Source organism: Phasianus colchicus, chromosome 2, assembly GCF_987193195.1.
Source record: "Phasianus colchicus chromosome 2, bPhaCol1.hap1.1, whole genome shotgun sequence".
In the NCBI taxonomy this organism is placed as follows: domain Eukaryota; kingdom Metazoa; phylum Chordata; class Aves; order Galliformes; family Phasianidae; genus Phasianus; species Phasianus colchicus.
Genome location: NC_143437.1, coordinates 27,354,108 through 27,376,588, shown reverse-complemented (window position 1 = coordinate 27,376,588; position 22,481 = coordinate 27,354,108). Strand labels below are relative to the sequence as shown.

At 35.5% G+C, this 22,481-nt stretch overlaps 1 protein-coding gene across 4 annotated transcripts in view; it reads left to right on the top strand.

The window, feature by feature from the left end:
* BABAM2 (BRISC and BRCA1 A complex member 2) overlaps positions 1-22,481 on the top strand; it is a 161,189-nt gene that overhangs the window by 67,777 nt on the left and 70,931 nt on the right. For all 4 annotated transcript variants that reach the window (XM_090135185.1, XM_090135184.1, XM_031594460.2 and 1 more), the window contains one exon: positions 16,005-16,114. In XM_090135185.1, coding sequence (XP_089991311.1) covers positions 16,005-16,114 — 110 coding nt within the window. The remainder of the gene's footprint in view (positions 1-16,004; positions 16,115-22,481) is intronic.

Sequence of the window (22,481 nt, the reverse complement as noted above, 5' to 3'; positions counted from 1 at the left end):
CTTAATGTATTAAAATAACAGCTCATTTGCCAAAAGCTTGTGCAACTTCTGGGGCTTTTTGCAAAAGCATTTTGAAGAGGTCTTCTCTTTACATGACATTGTGCTATTGTCCAACTGTCTGCAGAATACGTAAACTCTGACAAAGTCGTTTTGTGGTCAGGAACAGAACAAGTCAATTCCTCCTTCATCAGTTGCTGTTTAGAAATTATACTGGATTTTTTTATGTATAGTGATTAAAATCTTAGAGATAAAATGTCTTTATGTGCAATTCACATAATAGTCAACAGCATACTTTCTAATTTTTTTTTCTAGTACCAAATCCTGACTGCAGCAAAGCTGAGGTAATGTAGGTCTCAGTTCTGGCTCCATCCTGTATGATGTTAGGGAAACAACCTAAATGTGTGTTGTTACAGTAGGTGATGTTAATAGAAAGAACTTGCTTGAGTGCATCCTGCCAACATATATGTACCCACAGACAGTGGTCTTCATTAGCAGTGTATCAGAATGGATTAGCTTACATAAATATGCATGTCTTACATGGTCAGACTTTTCTGAAATCTAAATATTGAGATGTTTTGTGAAACACTGTCACTTGGGAAAGTGTATAAGGACTCAAACTGCACATTCTTCTGCTATGTAGTACACTGACTGCTTCAGTGTATCTAACATTTGAAGTGAAAACTTACTATTTTTACTGAGGCTTTAAAACACTGCATCCTGAATTACAACCATGCCTTCTAATCAAACTTGTTGGTTCTGATGCTGTCCGTAAGACGTGAGTTATGGTTAAGTGGATTCTTGTACTTATGTGTATTTGGAATAAATTGTTTGGAAACTATCTGAAATAGTTTATTTAAATTATTTCTTAGTGCCATGATTGAGAATCTCCATTTTTTTCACTTCCTTGTTGGTTCATTTCTATATCCTAGACTTTCTTGGTAGAATATTTTCAATGTTCTGAAATCTATCTTCCTTTTATTTTCAGTCCTCTAACCTGTAGGTTTGTGTTAAAAGATATAAAATTCACAAGTATTTGTATTTGCCCTGAACTAAAATTATTACAGCTGTCATCTGAGCAGCAAATCTTAATTCTGTGCTATTCTGCTAAATAACGTAAAGCAGTCCTACTCAAATACCATCTCTTATCTCAGATAAACTTTTCATTTGTGTAGAACAGTAAAACTTTGGGGATGTTACTGTACCACGAATACCGGTGTGTTCCAGAGTGAAACTGACTGTGGGAAAGAGTGGTCTTCAGGTAGTTCCTTTTCTTGTTCTAAGATTACTGGTGAGTGCTACAGAAATGAGTTAATTACAATACAAAGCCAACATAAGGAAAAAAAAAAAAAAAGAGATGTTTGGTTTTGTCTCTGGACTTTCCAGCTATCTTTATACATCTGCCTTCCAGATAGTAAAGACGTTATAAAGAGACTGCTCGTCTTTTAACAATAGACCATCAAACATGTGGTTGCCACAATACCAGTTATTATAGTGCAACTAATAATTATAGTAATCTTGCAAAGATTAAAGTTTTAATATAATGCATCTTGGAAGCCATTTTCATAGATATGAAAATACCTGTAGAGAATACTTCTTAATTTGAGAACACACTGTCCTTGATTAAGGGAGCATGGCTTAATCTGCTCTCAGAATGAATGAAATAAAAGTTTTTTTGAGAGGAATATAGATAAATATAAGTAGATGTTGAATAGTTCCAGTGGGGAAAAAAAGTAGATCTGTTTTATATATATTAAAAACAGACCAACAACCGCTTACTGTTAGCACATATATTTGGACGCAGCATAGCCTTAAGACAAACTGCTTTCAAATGAGTGCAGTTATTCTGGGTGAATCTGAGTCAATTCCTGCAGTAGCCAGCTCATAACTAAAGCTTACCTTTTAAAAGAACCTGAGCATATGCCACAGGAATATCTGTAGAGCTTACAATAAATTTGTAAAAGAAAGATGAAGATTAATAAATTGGCATATCTTCTTTTGAAATATAATCTTCGAACTCATTCAATCATGGGCTGCTTCACCATGAGTTGCAGTTGATGATATTTCTTGATTTACTTGAAGTTAGTCTAGACAATACTGTAGATTTTATTGTAGCAACCATCTATATTTTTGAAAGAAGTACTCAGGAGAACTAAAATGGAGGGTCCATTTCCAGCATATGCAGCTGAGTGGAGCTGTGCGTAGGTTATAAAATTAAGCCAGTCTGAGTTAAGATTAGATTTACGAATCTAACCTTTGTTTTCTTGGATTTATGTTTTTCAGTGATGCTAAAATAGCAATTAAATTTATCTGATTTAGAAAATGAGATATAGGTAGTGAGTAACTATAACTTTATGATAGAATTTGAAGTAATGAATAAAATTGACCATTTTTCCTCGATTTTACAAATATAAATGAAAATGGAAATAGATTTATTCTGAAGAAATCTGTTGTATTATAATCATCCCTTAAACATGAGTTGTTACACTGATAATGAACTGCACATAACAGAAACATATGGCTATCACTTTGCTAGCAGAGTTACTGTAGTTTAATACTATGCCTAGTTTGCAGTACTGTGAGGTAATAAATGAAGGTCAGTTATCTACATAGCTGTTAAAAAAAAAAAAGGTGAAGTACAGGATGTGGTCAGCTTTTGGTATCAATGTCTAGCAATTTCTTTTATTGTGATGACAAAAAAATATTCATGTACTCTGTGGATAGCTCCTAATTTTTTTTGTAGTTGTACACAATCCATTTTTGTCACTATTTACGCAGTTCCACTTAGCAAGTTTTCAAATCCACTGATATTTGGCAAAATTGGACCTTATGTTAGAATTGTTTCTGGGATTCCGTATGCGGGGATGTTTCATTGTATGCTATTTCATTTATCAAATTCTTCTGTTAGAGCTTAAACAGTAAGAACATATTGCCAGTATTAGTAATGTTGTTTAGCATATTCAGTCTTCATTAGTATCGGCTTTTAATCGACTTTATCTCATTGCTAAAATCTAAACTATGTTTTATGCTTAAGGCACTGTTTCACAATTTTTTTTTTTCTATTAAACTAGATATGATATCTAACTTGAAGTAATACCATCAGCCATTCTCATTCCCTAGTACTTTTTTATATTCACAAGGAATTCATTTTTTTAACAACCGTGTGGGTTTGGACAGTTATGTGTTTGTGCCACTTGGTTTTTTCTTGCAAGTAACATGAAATTACAGCATACAGAATGAGAACAGTGGGCTAAATTTTAGCTCTTCTTGATGTCTAGAGAATACCAAGATAGGATAGGCTTCTAACATCGTATTTAGTCCCCAGAAGTAAAAAATGATGTGTTTCTACGTGTTTTACATGAAATATCAAAATAGTAGAAGCAAATCTAAAACAGCAAATTGCTGATGGTGAAAAGATTAATTAGAAGAATTGACCTGAATTTGGCAGTTGAAGTGAAATCCCAGAATGCATGCAAGTTAATTTTTCCCTTTCTCTTGATCCTTAAGATGCAATTGACAACATTTTTTTTCCCTGATAAAAGTGGCTGTTTTCTAAGTAGCTTCTTATCAGGAAAAGCTCAGTTGTTTCAGACTTTCAGCTGAGTAGTGTACATAAAAAGTTAACTACTGATATGTAGCATCACAGGTCTTAATCTGCTTTTTACCATGGCATCTTAAGTATTGGCTTCTTTTTTTTCTTGTTTTTTTTTTCCCTCATTCTCATTCAATTTTATTTTTAAAGGAGTTTCCAAATCTATGCTTTTATTAAGCTCTTTTTTAAATTCTATAATATTTTTTCCTCGAGGAAGTGTCATAGTTTGTCTCGCTATATGTCTGCATCCGCTACGCTATGGACTTTTGAAACTGATACCTGCAGGTGAGCTGATGTTTCTGACTATTTTACTTCTTGCTTCATCACGAACATCTATCAGTCTGCTCTGTTTCTTACAGCAGAGTGAAACCCAGTAAATAAATCACCCAACAAATGCCATCAGTTTTGAAGTCTGAACATCAACTTTGTATGAATTCTGAAAATAATTTAGGCTTTAATTTCTTAAATTCTGTGTCTCTGAAACTACTAAAGAAAAAGCAAACTATTGAATACTCTTGAAATTGTGATTCAAACTATGATCAGAATCCAGCTCTTCCTTGTGTGATCACATTTTCCTGCTTAGTGAAGGACACGAGGCCAAGAATAGAGGGTGTTCCTCTTTCTTGATTGGCACATCCTGAAATGCTCTGCTGTTGAGTGTGTGCAAGTATTTTCAGGCCTTGAGAGCATTGGACTAGGTTTACAAAAAATTATCCCTTGTATCTTTGAGTAGGTGATGTAAAAGATAAATATTTTTGCAAATTCAAGGACAGTACTAGTATTAATTAATGGCTTTGGAAGTCTTTACTGTTAAAGCATGGATTCAGGTATTGTAAAAGAAAGTAATACTCCTACTCCATATTCTTTATCCTGAATTGGTGGTTATGAATGCACTGGTAGGACAGACACGGGAGAAGATCTGGTGATGGAATCTCCAGATGAGATCACTGATGTTATCAGAGCCTATTTTATGTTTGCAGATTGTGTTATTTGGTGTTCCTGCATCCTTCCCCAACTCTTGGCATCAGTATCTTCTGTCTGTAGCCAGCTGTTGGAAAGATCCAGCCGTTTCACATCTAAGGGATCTCAGGATCTCAGTCAATGCTGCTGTTTTATACTAGCTGTTTGGCACCCGTGTCCCACTGAATGTTAGGGCTCACTGTGTGAAATTGCTGTGATCCTGTGCCAGCTATTTACAAAGGCATCAATGTGTAAAATCTGTGAATATAGATCAGAATGTGACTTCTATTATATATAAAACAGAATAATCCTGTCATTTTTTTCTCATGTTATATACCTGATTTACATGCATGCGTAGATGTGAACCTTGAAAAACTGAAATTGTAAAACCTTTTGACTAAGACAACTCATTCCAGCATCCCTATTTTTACCTGTAGCAGGATCTACCATCACACAAATGCAAGATAAAAAGCTGTTTCTCTTCTTACCAAAAGATTATTTTTATTTTAAAACTGATTTTTACAAGATACTGTTTGACATCTGTTTATTTATGCATTTGTGTACTCAGTTACACTATGAACATTGCTTGCTGAAATAATGAATGTAAATAGGGGTCATGGGGATAGGATGCTCCAGCTTGCACATTCTTTGCACAAAGCAGAAAAAGCATCACCACCCCCTCATCCCACTCTTTTCAGATCCTACAGGGATAAGGTAATATGCAAACAAAGGGATAATAGATCTTGTAAAGAAATACAAATATTGTGCATTTGAAATACGAATGCATAATAAATCAAATTTATTTGATTGATTTGATTTGATTGAAAAAAAATGCATTTCTAATCAAAAGTGCTGTGGACTTCAATACAAAGCATTACCATTATTCTCAGGAACCAGCAACTATCAAAATTTAAGACTTGCATTTGCATCTCCTTTTAAAAGAAAATATGAAATATTTTTAAATCAGGTCAGCAGTACGAAGCTGCAACGGTGAAAGAGCATTGAGCAACCATAACTTTGCTTGCTTTTACTTTACACTTTGATTATTCACTTTTTCATCTGTGAAATCTTTCTTGGTACTTCCTGGTTCACTGAAGACATGTCTCAGAATATGGCTTTACACTGGCATTTCTGTTGTGACCCATGTAATCTATAGTATTTCTGATTTTACAGAGTGATAGTCACTGAACCAGGAGCACATAATATGTAGAGATGAAGAAAAAGCTTTTATTAAAAAGTTGGATTGATCTAAAAAATATATATACTCTTAGCCTGACCTTCAACCACATCATGATTACAGAAATGCCAGTTTCCTTCTAAATTCATTGAAATCATGTACTGATCCATTAATGTTTGCTTTGTCAATTTACATTTCAAAAATACGAATATTCTTATATACGAATATCCATAGTATAGAAAATGTAAACTTGAAAATGTGACAGGTGTCTTGACAGGAAGATTGTTTTCTTTCCAACTGCATTAATTGTCTGTTCGTACTCTAGTTAAGTGTGTGGACATTTATTAGCAGATCTTGTTTTCCAGTGCGACATGAGGTAACTGCTCTTTTATTTCTGTAAGGACATTACTATTTTTAAACAGATTGGAAGTCAGTAGTATAGAGAAGAATGTGAATATTTCTTTCTGAATAAACTGTATTTCAATCATCTCAATACTTGAGCAGGAGAGATTCGAATCTCCGTGAAATCCTAATAAAAGATCTGGATTCCAAGTTGTACAAATACACAAATATTTATCTCTGTAAGCGAGTTTAAAAACATGGGGCTTACGTTTAAAAACGGATCCTAACTACATGTTGCAGAAACAGCCTGATGGCTTTGAGGGATCTGTAAAGCAACAAACCATGCAGCGGTGACCTGCCACATAAGTCATCTAAATGAGTAGTGTTTCATGGGTTTTTTGTATCTATTTGCTTGTTTGTTAAGAACATTTGAAGTTTGGTTTTTTTTTTTTTACATTTAGAAATATTGTAAATATGCTTTGTTTTTAAATATTGTTGTCTCAATTAATCCTAACTATATATATATGTGAAAGATGTCTTGTTTTTTGGTGTTTAAATGCAAGGGTCATGCAGGGTGGGTATAGATCTACATTTTTTATTCCTAATGTGGTTCTTCCAAGTTTTAAAGGTGTGAAAAATAGATGACAATGCAGAGAGAGGTGTGAAAGAGATGTCTTTTAGTGTATGTTGTTAGCAAGGAAACACCTTGGCATGTGGCAAGGCAGTACAGATAAAGCCTGAACCCTAACAGTCCTGGGATTAGTTGCATCAGTACATAAATTTCAAATCTTCAATATCAATTGTGTCAGATGAGAAATTTCAGCAGAGGACATCTAAAATAGTAAAGAAAATGAGTCCTCCCTACAATGCAAACACGTAAGCAAATGTAAAGCATACGACTGAAATTAGCGTTTGCTAATTTTGCTAATCAAACACAAAATGAACGAAGTAAATCTTCTTTTCCTCTCTCTTGCTGCCTTGCTGTCCTTAAATGATTCTTGGTTTAGGATTCTGGTGTTATTAGTCCGAGTATTAATTTTAATTCTACTTATCCTTTGTTTGCTCTTTATCCGTGACTTCCTAGCTGAATAAGACTTTTTAAGGCACTCAAGAGCATGTTTTCCATACACATAACTTTAACTTAAAAAAAAAAAAAAAAAGCCAGTCATTGTTTACAATAAATTTTAAACAGTCATTTATCTCAGATACGTGCTTATAAGAAAATATTTATGTTATCAGTCTTGTGGTTTCAAACAGATTCTCACACTGGTGCTCAGATTGTGCTGTCCTTTATTTTGCCAGTAGCAGCACTGATGCCAGCAGAGCAGTGTATTGGTATATTTGTTGAAGAACATCTTCATTTTGGAGAAGAGTTTTTGTAGTGCTTTTTTATTAAGAGAAGTATTTTTTTGACAAGACCGTATGGGCTTGGTGTAATTGGGTGTCACAGCTGTTTGCTGATTAAGAAGAGACAGGATGATCCGTGTAAAAAACTGAGTTTTGAAATCTCTTGGCACTTTGTGCAGCTCATTATTTATGGGATGAAGTTCTATAAGATTGAGTGCTAGGTCCTGCATTTTGGCCGTGACAACCTCAGGCAACACTAGAGGTTTGAGGCAGAGTGGCTGGAAGACTGAGCAGAGGAAAAGGAACTGGGAACGTCTGTTAGTGCTTGGCTGAACATGAGCCAGCAGTGTGCCCAGATGGCCAAGAAGGCCAAAGGTGTCCTGACTTGTGTCCAAAGTAGTCCAACCAGCAGAAGCAGGGAGGTGATTGTCCCCCTGTATCAGCTATGATGAGTACCATGTTCAATTTTGAGCCCCTCACTACAAGAAAGACATCGAGGCTCTGGAGTGAAACTGTGAAGGGTCTGGAGCACAAGTCTTATGGGGGAGCAGCTGAGGGAACTGGGATTGTTCAGTCTGGAGAAGAAGAACCTCAGAGGAGATTTTATTGCTCTCTACAACTACCTGAAAGGAGGTTGTGACAAAGCAGGGTCCCCCCACATAGGTAGTGATAGGACTAGAGAGAATTGGCTCAAGTTGTGCCAGGGGAGGTTCAAGTTGGATATTAGGAAAAATTTTTCTCTGAAAGAGAGATCAGGTGCAAGAATGGGTTGCCCAGGGAGGTGGTGGAGTCACCATGCCTCTAGGTGTTCAAAACAACTTTAGATGTTGTACTAAGGGATGTGTTTTAATGAGGAAGTATTGGTGGTAGATGGACAGTTGGACTAGATGATCTTGGAGATCTTTTATCTTTTCCAACGTTGGTGATTCTACAATTCTGTGGTTTAGCTGATAATGGCAGAGACATGTCATTGCTTTGCTTCAGGTCTTAGGAAACTTAATGGTGCTTGCTGAACCTGTATTCTGCCTACAGAACTTCACTGGAGTAATAGAGTGATCTTCCAGGTTCATTTTTAATGGTAAAAGTATATTGTTATATTAAAAATTATCCACTGTGCTTGTAAATTTGAAGCAAACAAAACCGAAATTAAGAGATTAAGCCCCTCTGAAGTGTTGAATAAATTGAAGTCCTAGGAAACAAAAGCAGGATTTATGAATGTATGAAAAAGAAAAAACAGCGATCTAGATTCCCAATATTGTTTCTCCTTGTTCTATGTCATTTTTATTCTTTTTTTTTTTTTTTTTTTGTGGACATTCCTAGCTATGCAAACATTGGGGTTTTAATCTTATTTTAATACGAATGTGATATCTGATAGTAGAGCTGGTAGAGCTAATGTGCTTGTATTTAAGTTTTAGTGAATGAATTAAAATTTAAGATCATTAGCATCCTACTTCTCTCTTCTTAAAAATTATAAAGTATCTGGTATTCTGGTGTCATTAAAACATAGTTAATAAATACAGTTCAGTCAACATGGGGGAATGATCCTCTTCCTTGTGTGTCTGGTATACAAAATTAATATTTGGAAGCATTTTTGCTCACCTGAAATCAGTTTTATTAACACACCAGAAAGGATACCCAAATATTAATTTTAGACTGGGCTATTTATTCTAATTTTGAATTCAACATTTAACAAAGCGTTTTCTCGACCTTTAAAGGAATCTACGTTGATTTTTGAGACTTTGTTTTTCAGACCAAAGCAAACAGCATTGCTGTTATGAATGTGTCACCACAACTTTTCATGTTGTCAGAATAAATTAACTTTTATTCACCTAAATGCCATGAATGTTGAAAGTTGTGAATACTCACATGTATTTTCATGGACAAGGACATCATTCTTTCTGTTTAACCTTTTTACTTTTTCCTAAGCTTTTCCTAACAGCATTCTTTACCATACTCTGGCAGCCACTTGTATTGAGTAGTGGTAAATTGCCATAACTGTAATAAAAGAAAATTTTCTAGGCAAAACACATCTCAGTTCTTGTCTTAGAGAAGTGCAAAGCATTTCTGTATGAAAGTCTGAAAGCAAATGAGAAAACAACCAGTGAACACAAATAAGCAAATAAAAAAACAAATACTTGGGATGTTACTCACACTTTTAGAAAAAAATTAACATGTTTTTGATGCCTAATGGTGTAATTAAATGTCTTGCCCAGTGCTCAGAAGATATATAATCATTTGATTTTATTTTAATGAAAAAGTCCAGTATACTGTCCTAAAAATTCTCTTTTCAGATTCTTTGAAGTTCTTCCCAGACTATGATTTTCAAGTTTCTTTTAAAATAGGAATTACTCTAAGCTTAAACCATCTCTTTGCCTTGACTGAGTTAGGCAAAAGTGTTGTTGTCGTACTCTGGGAGAAGGAGTGTTTTTAGAACACTTCAGTACTGTGGGCAGTGCATACAAGGTGACTGCCTTTGTTTTCATTCAAGATCCTATTTAAAGAATAAGCAATCCTTGATCAGACCTGGTGGATTTCCTGGAAGATAGTAGAAAGAATTTCCTGGTATAACTACATATTCTCCCTAGAGTGAAGCAGATTTCTTAGTCTCATTTGCCACTTCACGTTCCTTAGCCTATGTTCCCCTGGCATGTTTTGTTATTTTAAAAACAAACAAACATTAAATATAGAAGAAGGTTTGGAGAACTTGTAACTACTTGTATCAAAGCTGGCTAGTGAAGTTCCTATGCTTTAAGAGTTGCTTGTGCTTTACTTGATGGTTATTTTTCATATTATTGCATGCTGTCATATGGAACAAAAATGCCAGGTACTGCTTACCAATATGATGCAAGTAGCCCATTGGTACTGATACAGCAAATAGCAGTATGTATTCTTCTCTGATGCAATTCATATTTCAGTTTCAAAAACAAATTCTTTTGTTCCTTTCTCCGTTGTTAGTAGTTGTTAGTTACAACAGTAAGCTGTTGTTAGTAAGTGATTCTGAAACAGGTATTTATCACAAAATATCACATGTTAAGTTCAGTCGTGAGGTAAATTGCCATTCTGATTGTTATTCTCCTGCATTTCTCCTCTGGAAATCTTTTTCATCAGAAGGAATCCCTGTATATGAATTGCACACTCCATGAAGCTGACTAGTGTGGTATGGCTGAGGATACGTGTGCTAAGACTTCAAGTTGTCATAAGCTGGCTGTAGACATTAGCATCAGCAGCTACTCACTCCTCTATGTTCTCAGTTGTATTCTGCCTGTCTGTTCTACCTTTCCCCTGTTCCTTCATCACATCTTGCAGGTTGTAAATTGAGTGTATCCTTTGCTTTTGTTATTTCAAGCAATCTAATCCCCTCAGAATCATACTACAAAGACAGTTATTCAGCACTTGTCAGAGCTGAAAGGCCAGAAACCTCCAGGAAGAGATTGGAGTGATGAGCTGGGAACTTCTGAAGTGGATTTGGCCTATCCCATATAGTTTGGATGTTAGCTAGCTTTATCTGCCCCAGAGGCTTCTGCAGCATCAGCCATTTGTGGTCTCTTTGCCCAGAGGATCATGCAGTAGGTTGGACATATGCTTTTCATTACCTCAGTTCAATTCCCAGACCAGTCGTTTAAGGCCCAAACTTAGCATCCCTACCAGAAGCCCTGCACCCTTACTTTGTTTCCCACCAATCCCCATACCCCAAATCGCTTGTCATTCCCAAAGCACACCAGTATTCTCTTCCCATACAGCCTTTCCCATCCCTTCCACCAAATTTGATGTTTCTTTTCATTGCTCTTTCTTTAGAGTTAACCTGACTTTTATACCTTAGTCCACTGCATGCTTTTGTCTCCCAACTCATAGCTTCCACCTCTCAAGTGTTCCACTTGAACTGAAAAGCAAGTCCTGGCACTGCCCAGGTTGTTCCATGCCAGTAATAAAAATACCTCTTCTTGAAAGAATATTCTAGTAAAAGGAAGCAAGGAGATTTTTTCTCTTGATAACTAAAAAAAGGTAATAACTTATTTTCCAGAATCTGCATCTTTAAGCTCTAATGTACAACTTGGTTAGACTCCAGGCACAAGAGGAAATGGGTTATAGCAGTTGTGACTGTGTGGACCAGATGTTTTGGTTGGACTGGCTATCAACCATCTGACTCATAATAAATTGTCAGTTCCAGTAAATTCCCAGTTTTCAATTACAGTAGGTAGGATACAAGAAAACAATGCCCTTTAGATGATATGCTTGAAGTGTTTTTGATGACTTTCATACACAAATCATACTAACTTTCTGAAAATATGAAGCATTTTGCAAACAGAGCAACTGTAAACGTTAAAGTGTGCTTTTAATGTAAAGGTAGCTTGATATGAATGACATCTAACAAGTAGTTGTTTAGACAGTGATGATACAATTAAAAATAGAATATTTCAGTCTTGAGACTTCTCTGAGTCTTACAATACCTGAAGTCTTTTCCTCAAGTTTCTTGAGGAAAAAAGGAATTCTGAAATCATCTGTAACTCTCAATTTCATCTGTCCTGTGCTGTATTTGTATTTTCATTTATCCTTTTGCCCTTCTGTGTAAAAAGTTCATGTTTAATGAGCATTTCATCTGCACTGGCTAAGTTGACAGAGTAAGTTTGAATGAAATATCATGAGTTTTCTCTTTACGCTTGCCTTGTGGAAAACAAAAACCCTCTTCCTCCTCCCCAACCCCCCCCCCCTCCAGCACTACACACAAAAAAAAAAGAAAAAAGAAAAAAAAAAAACCTGAGCTAAAGCATGAGTTGAAAATGTGTCGTTTTTTTTTTCTTTCTCACCACATAGCTTTACTATGTACATTTGCAGTTCCAGGGCGCTATGGCACTTTTAGTTACAAAGATCAGCTCTGCAAGTTTTGTATAAACACAGGAAAACACTTGCAGTACTTATAGAAAGCTATTTGTTTTTCATGTTTGTTTTGTATATATTTTTTTCATGTTTGATTTGTATAGGTGTTTTCTGTAATGAGGAAAAGATTATTTTTTGAAATAGAAACATGGAATAACAGGATGACAGAAAGACACCATGAAAACTCATGTTGGATCTTTTATATTATAGCATGCCAGAGATTTTTATTTGCAATCATAAGAATGTTTTGGAAAATCTAATATGCGTGCATTATCACAAGCTTAGCTAATGATCTCAGATGTTTTTTTAGAAACATTCAATTTTCAAACCTCAAAATTCCTGTGGCCCAGGATGTATCCTCCATTCTGTGCAAGATCAGTTTAATATTATCTTACATAAAGTCTTAGGTAGAAAAAGTTCTGTGAGTATGAACCAGCATTCTAACATGGCAGTTCTAATGTTGGATGCTAATTTTTATGTGCAATTGCCGTTCTTAATTTTTAGAAAATCAGGTTTTGTAAATGTAGAATTAGTTGTTTTAATAAAATCCTTCAGCAGTAAGTGGTCAAAGAGAAATCATGAAAATCACCTTGGCTATTTTAATTTTAAAAACGCATTGTGATTGGAGTTCAACAGTCCCTTTTGTTTCCTAAAAGGGAAAAGTCTTGAAGAAGCAATTGAATGTTACTCTATCTCTTGACGCTAACTGAAAAGTAAAAAAAGAGGGGTGATTTTGTTTTGCTGCTTTGTTTAAAAGTTGCCTGCTTTTTGAGAGAAATAGACATGCTGAAATGGGAAAAGGGAAGACAAGACATTACCAGTCAGAATTTGATAAGGAGTGCATAAACAGCCATTGCCTTTGGACTCTTTGATGGAAGGGAAGGATGTCAGCCCCTGTGCTGGAAAAATGTCATTGCCTACTTCTACAGCCATGCATCATTTCACCTGATCGTTAACAAGTTTGTAGAAATGACCAGAAGAGATATCACTGAAGGAGTTAAGCTGTGACTGGCACAGACAACATCAAAAAGGTCTGTTAAATTAAAAGTCTCTCTACAGTTTATCTGTAGGACATGTGTTTTTGATTTAGTTTTATAAATGACACTTCTAACAGACATACTAAGGATGAATGCAGTTCTACCAAGCAGATCCTTGCATAAATAAAAGGAACAAAGTCTGAAAGAAATAATCACTATCGTGCAAATACAAACGGACTTCATCATAAATCTGTGGCCATCTGAGCAACCAGGTTGAGCAACTCCTTAGTCTTACTGCATCATGTCTTTTTAAAACCTATGGGAATGCTGCCTGTTTTGTGTGGTTTTTTTTGTTTGTTTTGGTTTTTGTTTGTTTGTTTTTTAAGCTACAATTTTAACTTTTCAGGTTTGTAGGCAAAAAACATACATCTACTTGAAAAGAGGTAGTTAGAGATGAATGCTAATTTCTTTATTCAGACTTGCACTGGACAGTAGCTATATGAATATAACGTGGTGATGTGCTGGCAGCGTTAGTTGTATTTTGTGTATTAGTTTTATAAATGAAAAATATTGGTCTCAGTTTATTGCTCTTAATGCACACATCAACTTATTGCATCTCAACATGCCAAGATGTTACATTTATTTATGTACTTTTTTGCTTTTCTGCTGTGTGTCTTTATATTAAAGTAGTTATTAGTGAGTGCAGGAATACACTGTAATAATACTGTAAGGGGTAATGGATGTTGTAGTGATGTTCACTAAATTTTTTTTCCTCATTTTGCTTTTCTTTGATCAGTAAGCACCTGAGTGGTATTCCAGAAGCTGATCGTATGCATGATAGCAAAGTATTTGTGCATCAAATTAAGCATTAAGTAGATTTAGTTTTTCTGAAAAGCATGCAGATTCTCCTCTCTACAAATAAGTGTTTTGACAAGAATTACAAAAAAAAAAAAAAAAGAATGTGGTCTTGAGAGAGCTATATACATACACAGGTATGTATTATAGTATGTATTATATATACTTGTTTCTTGAAGAATGCCTCTTACAATAAAATATTTTAAGTAATTAGCATGACTGTTTAGTTTATATTAATAGTTCTTTTCATTTTATTGACAATTAGCAAATTAATTGTAAAAATTCAATTGATGCCATACTTGGCTACAGCAGTGAAACCCCATCTGTAAACTGATGGTACCCCATCATGAAAGCGATTTATTTTCATCCTTGATACTGATATGGAGGGTTATCCTGCAACTGCAGCTTAAAACAGTGTTTCATTCCCAGCCCAACTGTGCCTGTAGCCATTTTATAGGCATTCTTCAGAGTGCACTTTTTTTTCAGCTATTTAAATTGAGCAGTACGCCATAGCAGAATTTAAGAAAACACTTCCAGATCTGTCTCATTTTTATGCAAGACAATTAGGGTGATTTTTGTTGTTGTTGTTGTTTTTTTTTTTGTTGTTGTTGTTGTTTTTAAGACCTACTCTTCCCTTCAGCTTATGGCTAAATTTCTTGGCATGTTGTGTTCTGCACGTAGTAGGTAACATGCAGCAAGTCTCTCTGGACGTTAACAGTTCCAGTCCTGCCAAAGCTTCACATGGCACGAGATTTTCTTCCTGAAACCACTCAGCAGTCGCTTTTTTCCCCCCAGTTTGGGCAGGATCTTCAAACAATGTCTTAAGTGGTTTGCATGTTCCTTCCTCCCAGCTGCGTGTAAGGCAGACCACACCAGGGCACGCCGCACCATGTTGATCCTGCGCTGAGTGCAGATCTGCTGGGTTATCTGTTTCCTCTCACAGTTTTCCAAAGCGGATAAAAACAAATGCATCTTGGCAAGTTGCTATGTACATACGCACAAGCATGTTAAGGGACTTCTGTTTGTGTGTGCAGCAAGTGGCACCATATTACTTGTGCTAGGTGAAGATGCTGGTACTGCTAATTCAAGGCTCTAACACGAAGTTGGGAGCTCAAATGCAGTTGTATTCAGCAGATATTCAGCTATCTAGGCTGTATGTGATTTATGAGTTAGAGAGTTATCAGGTCTTATCCAGAAACAAAATTTGTTCTACTTGATCTGAAAATTCTGCCTGATTGTTCTTATGCAAAAAATGCCTTAACTGTGAATGCGTTTATACTGACTGTCCTAATACTTAGTGTGGATTTTTATTTATTATTTTTTTTTTTTCCAATACTCTTTATTATGCATGCAGCCTTCTGAAAGTAATGCAGGGATTCAATTTGAGGGAAGTTCAAGGACAATAACTTCTAGACACAAGTTTCTAACTGTTCTTCAAAGCAAAGGAGTTGAGTACAGCAGAAAATATGTACCATGCACTTCTTTGAAAAATAACAAATGGGAAGTCTGTGGTCCTAATTCTATGCTACTGTAACATAAAATTCCTTGTTATTTGTGTCTGGTATTAATACTGAACTGAGAATTCTTAATAGTGAAATCTGCATGTTTAGTTAAATACGTTTTTCTGCCATCCAAAGAAGAGCTACATTACTGTATACTTGCTAACAATTAAGTTATTTTATTTTGATACTTGGAATTAAGCACTACAGAATATCTTTCAAGTACTAATACAGAGAAAAATTTTCAACCTATTTTTCAGCAGTCACACTTTTGATTCCCCATTAAAGTATCTCTTAAATAAATTGCTACTTGACTGGCTTGTTATCTGTAAGCTTACAAGTATTCATTTTGATGTTTGTGTCTTTCTTATTTTTATGTACAGGATGTGAATGAAGATCCTGGAGAAGATGTTGCACTTCTCTCTGTTAGTTTTGAGGATGCAGAAGCTACTCAGGTTTTTCCTAAGCTGTATCTCTCTCCACGCATTGAACAGTAAGTGAGACAGCTTGTTCAGAGATGTTTTTTTGTTTCATCTTTGAACTATTCATACTTTCCCTGAGTAATGTTGGCTAGGTGATATGGTCATATTGCTTTAAACTGCTTAAAGTCATAGTGTTTACTGTAAGTGTGTGCGTGGCAGGGAAATGACAGATCTTCTTGCTTGTTCTATATCTGACTGGATCACATATGGATGAAGAAATCATTGGCCGCATGTAGTACCATTTTAATCCATGAAGAGTATCATGCTGAATTTTCCTGTAGCATTACGTTTTAAGTGTCTCCTATGGTACAACACACTGATGTCTTTTTTGTGGAGTAATATTTAATTATTTTTTCATTGAGGGATGATGCATACATATAAATGCACATATGTGTATGGGTAAGTTCTCTGAATATATGTAACTCCTTTGGTTAAAGAACTGTAGAAGGCCAAGGGCTTTTTAAACTGTGTTCTGTGAATTTGCATATTTACAAGGTTACTTTTTTCCAGGAGAATATCTGAATATTTAATTTTAAGGTTGTTGGGCAATGCATTTGACAAACAACATTGCTGAAAAACTCCTAAAATGGACGGAAGTCAGTCCATTTTCATTAAATTGCTCTTCAGTTTCTGGAATTAAGAATGCCTTAGTGCTCTTCCTATTTCAGTGCATTGTCTGCTTCAAAATAAGTAACAATATTAGACTTTTCAAGTATTCACAGTCAAGGTAATCTAACACAATTTCAGTAATATTTTGTTTTTCTGGTCAATATTGCAGTGATACTTTCCTTTGAACTGGTGATAGCAGTTCCTGGTAGAGATGTTGAGGTTTTACTCAGCAGGGCATTGGTCTGGATAAGATAGTGGGTGCCATTTTAAAAAAACAAATTCAAGTTTTGATTTAGATGAAGACAAAAGATTTCCGAATTTTTTTTATTTAAGAAAATGTATATTACATGCACACGTGTTAATATACATACATGTGAATAAAATGTGTAGCAACTTTTCCATTTTTATATTTTTGTCAATTCACTACCTTTTATCAACGGTTGGGAGCCTAATTGTACTCAAACATGTAGTGATCCATCAGTGTCCCAAAGGATTCTTTTCTCGACTGCTGCTAATGGCAGATGGGCTGTCACTAGTTTCTGTTGTGTTTTCAGCTCTAGTCACATGTTGACTATTAACTGTATTTTAGGTCACCCAGGTATATGTAAATGACCTTTGTGCTAATTAATGTATTGCTGATTTTTTCCATTTTCCAGTAGAGTCATTAGAAAGATGTTAACCTCTTGAGTAGCAGAGCAGAGTAGCAATAAGTGCACTTTGCTTTCCATAAAATATTGTGTTTTCTTTCAGTGCCCTAAAGTGCCCTAAAAGAACATCTGATTTTAAACATGCTATGTACAGCAGTATAACAGAATGATGTTTGGACGGTGTTAATACGTACCTGATATGTCTGACATATTTATTGCTTTATAATTTATATCTTACAAAGTCATTTTAAAATCATGCTAGTATTACCTGAAGTTCCATGCCATGCCTTTTTATGTTATCTGTGTATCAATCTTGGAGATACTGCACCCAGAAAGCATGGCTCTGTTTTCAGTCTGTCCTTGTTTAAAAATGTTCATCATGGTGTCTACATATTGGTAAGCCGTAGTTACCTAAGAGTTGAGAGAGAATGAGATAGATTACTTATGATTCAAGTTCACTGTGTTACTTTTCAAAGTAGCCTAATGCAGTGTTAATGTAATCAGCTTTTACTATTTCATGGCATAATGTCTCTTACTTCAGTGCAAGTAGATTTTCTTGATTGTGAGCTGCTGTACTTTCCTGTATTACACTGGCTGCTTTTTGTTCTGTGAAAAAATGCATAGGTATGTTTTCAGTGTTTGTTCAATTGAGCTATAATAACAAAGATACATTTGTCTTTTGCTCTTTCCCAAACCAATCTCTGTTCTGTTTAGCAGAGGCTGACAGTCCAGATTTTTAACTTTCCAATGTTTGGGAACTGAAGCAACAATGCGTACTTCTTTATATTTTTTGCCAAAAGTACAAAAAGCCTCAAAGGGCCCTGAGGATTAATTTTAACGACTTGAGGCCATGGCATTTTACATTTGAATTGTGTTCTGCTTATGAAAGTTCTTTCCCGCTGCTAACAATAATTGCATCTACAGGCACCATGTAAGCAAATTACTGGTGTATTTTTTTATGCATCAGATTTTGAGGTAGAATAATTAGTAGTTGACAGTTCCACCCATAACCTTCCCAAGTATTAAATAAAACAGGAAAAATACCAAATTCCCACAATTATTTTGTTAATACTAATTCTGTTCACCTTGGGAAGAACAAGCAAACAGGAATAGCATTGTCATGATGTAGAAAAAAACATTTGCAGATAAAAATGCTTTGGCTTTGGAGAGAAATAAGAGTAAACTGTCTGTGTAAAGTGAGTTATCTCTGGCTTTCCCAAGAGATTTCATTGCTTTTATGATCCACCATATAAATATGTGTTCCTACATTGCATTTTCTAAAAATGACACTTACCCACAGATCTTGTCAGCAAATTTGAACCCTAGCAATATGAATATAGTGTTTTTGTTTTGAAGTGTTATTGTAAGGCACATTTGATCTATTTTTAGGTGAATGGTAAATGTAGTAGTAGTAAGACTGATTGCTCATTGTCAGAGACTCTCAAAGAGATTTGTGAAATCAGGGAAATACCCATTTTTTATGATTTGGAGATAAGATGCTAGATTTGAAAAAGGTTGTCTTTTAGCAGGAGATAAAAATGCAGTGCAAAGGTATTGTTGCTTGTACAGATGTCAGTGTTGGTATTCCATTGACTTCATTGCAAAGAGTGTTATGTCCAGGTCTTACAATTAAAAAACAAGCAAACAAAAAACCCTCAAAACCAGCTCGTAGGGTTGGGAAGCATCTTGGTTTGTAAACATCTCAACAACAGTTAAACATAACTATGCGTGATTTAATTCTTTCATTAAAACATCTGCATTTAAAAGCACTCCTTTAAATACCAATCATTTAAAACACGTTAACTGCTATTTCTTGTTGATATATCCTTGCTTTGAAATCAATCATTTATAAATGCTTTCTATTTTCTTTAACAATTCTTATTCTTCATTACATTGCATCAGTAGACAGATGCAGAGCGAATAACAGTTGCTTTTAATGATTTTAAAAGGTAGATTCAGTCAGAGTGACACAAGGGATACTGATTATACATTATGGTTTATATATATATATGTATAATATATAAAATATATAAATAAAACCAGAAAGATTTTTAAAAAATCAGAAAAAAAAAAACAAAAACATGCAAGCAGCAGCACTACCATAGTATCATAATAACAAGTTCCTGCACGCTTTTGAGAAAATGATGTGCTGGTAAACCTCACAGACAGGCCACCCAGCTTGAGAGGATGGTGCTTGTCAGCATCCATTTGTGCCTAGCTCCTAGTTTCTCTAGCTTCACTAGTTCCTTCTCTGAGAGCAGAGGTTGTCACAGGATGCTCCTCATCCCCAGCTTTCAGCTTCTCTGCTTTGGGGAAAGGTTCAGAGCTGAGCAGCATCAGTACCCAAAGCTCCCCACGTGCTGATCCACTTGACCTCTTCTCCCTGCTAGGTTAGGAAAAGAGTTGTTCTGAGGCTTTACCTGCACTATTGTGTGCACTCCTCTGCATGGTGAGGAACTGCTGGACTGATTACCTTTTATGTCTCTGCCGTATTTCTATACATTATTCATAAAGTCTCTCACTATAAGACCTCTAGCTTGCTCAAATTATCTTTCTCAGTGGTAGAAGACTAGGTATCCCTATAGATAGGAAACTTATGATTAAAAATCTGTTGTATCTTTGTTTTTCATTTGCTTAAAATCACCAGAAGCTAAATCCAAGAAATGGGAAAGAGTCTGAACAGCTAAATTCTATATTAAAATGTTTGTCAGTGTACTACACATTAATGTGGATCAGAAGTTATATTTCTTCATGATAAAAACCAAATTTTATGTCTTATCTTCATGGGTAGTCTGTGTTAATAAATAAATAAAGCGGGTTTATCTTAGTTCACGTTTTAAGAAAAAAGACATAAGAGTAGAAACACTGCTGCTCAGTGGATTCTTTGTTCCCTGTATTCACAGAAATAATCCTGTAATAAACACTGTTGTCCTGGAGGGCTTTTCTATGATAAATACATGGATGTGAATATGCTAAGAAAACCAGCTGTCAGTAGAACTTGTTTTGCCTTAGTGGATCAGGCTCCATGCTTTAGGGACTGAAATGGTCATTTTTTACGAGTCTGGGAGCTGAGCCAGTGGGTTCTTCGTGACTGAGGATGGAATTTGAAGTTCGGCAACTGTGCTTAACCTTCTCGTATGGACAAGGAAAAATAACAAGAAGCTAGTCTGAACTTTTAGTCTTTGAATGTTTCTATCTGTTTTTCCGCAATGAAAAAAAGGACTGAAGAGAAAATAAAACATGCACGTTTGCTTTGAGATATTATTTCCCGTCTCTTAACTATCCCTTCTGTTGTGGTTGCTGGGAGCTGAAGGAAGAAAGTATTCTCCATTTATAGCACGTGCTGGATTTGTCTCTTGCTGCATTTGAGATGCAAAGTTGCAGGGCACTATGAAGGGCTTCACCTCATGCTGGTGTGCCATACTGGTGAGTGCATGTCACTGATCGAAGCCTACTGTCTTACAGTTAGTGGGAAATATACTGACTCTACATAATTGGTCGTATTAATGCCTTTTTGTCTGTCTGTAAAAGACAGAAGCAAGGTTTTCTGTTTGACAAGTTAGAACATGTTTATTCTTCCAAACTCATGATTTCTTTGCAACTATTAGCAGAGAGCCAATGCAGCATCTTTGCAGACAAAGGAAGCCGGAGTTGTTATTGATTTTGCGGGGCCTTATCTTCCATTAAGCCCAGTTTGGTCATGCCTCTCCTCATAGGGCCTGGCCAGTGAATTGGTAAAATCTCTTGACTTCTACCTTTGCCATGTACCCATCAGTCCAGTCTTCTTAAACTGTAGCCTTCTGATGCCAGAGTCTCCTTTGTTTGTAGTTCTATCTCATTTAATTTGTAATATGACAGCAGTGGTATTGCAATTGTCCTGATGGGGTTCAGATTATGGGGACTTCCACAGATTTGTGTCTTTCCTGGGGTTTTGTTAGCTTACTCTTTGTAATCTGACAAATGTATTTTTTACATGTTGCAATAATTACTTTACATCTTAAAGGATTTTTTGTAAAGCAGAAAAATATGTATAGAAAATTGAGTAAGAAATTTCAAAAGAAAACAGAGGTTTTAAGGCAACCTTCTCTGATTCCCTTTTCTCTACGTATTTCTGACTAGAAGGTTCTTCAGAAATTTGAATAAAAACATTTCTTTCCTTCAGATACAAAATCTTTCCACTAAGTTGTTGCATTTTTTCACCAGCATGCATATAGTTTATTTCAGGATACCCTAATTAAGCATACAGGCCCTTGCTGTAAGTATAACATGTTTCATTGTAATGATCCCTGTTAACATGGGCATTTTGAAGCACTGTTGTAAAACTGTACTCTTCTAAAATATTCTCAACCTTTTTTCTGTGGTATCACTCTGCTTCTAGGTGTTTTTATCTCCTACAAGAGTGATAATAGAGGGGGGACAAAGGAAACAAAGTAATGTTTCTTTTGGACGTCACACAGTACTATTCATAAAGTTGTTCCTGGATCTTTACTGCTGCTCATATCATCAGATGTATCCTTGTACATTGAGGTTGTCAGAAGCATTTTTAATTGGTCAGAATCATAGAATTGTAAGGGCTGGAAGAGACCTCCAGAGATCATCAAGTGCAGTGGGGGGGCAAAGCAGGCTCCCCAGGCAGGCTGCACAGGTAGGCATCCAGGCAGGTCTTGAATATTTCCAGAAAAGATCTAATTTTAGCAATGAGACTGTGAATTACTATAGTCTCAGTTACTAGCTGGAACAGTGTTTAATGCATCTGAAATCTGACCCTGTATTTGCAGTTGGAATTTTTTTGTTAACTGTTTTCTAGAAGTTGTTTGGATTATGTGTCCTTTACTTTGATACTGAGAATCATTCTGGTTTCACAAAGGCACTTATTTATTTATTGATACATCAAGTATTTTTGGCTTTACTCTTGCATATGCTGAGGGGTATTTTACTACCATTCTGACATCCTTGGTGTGTAGTACTTAAGTGCCTTTCTCAGCTATTTTCCCAGCACATTAGAGCATGCAGAACAGATTTCATCATTGTTTCCTGAAATGTTTTTATAGGGGAAAAGAAGCCTGCTGAGCAGAGTATATCCATGATTGTACTAAAATATGTTTGCTGCAGATTACAGGGT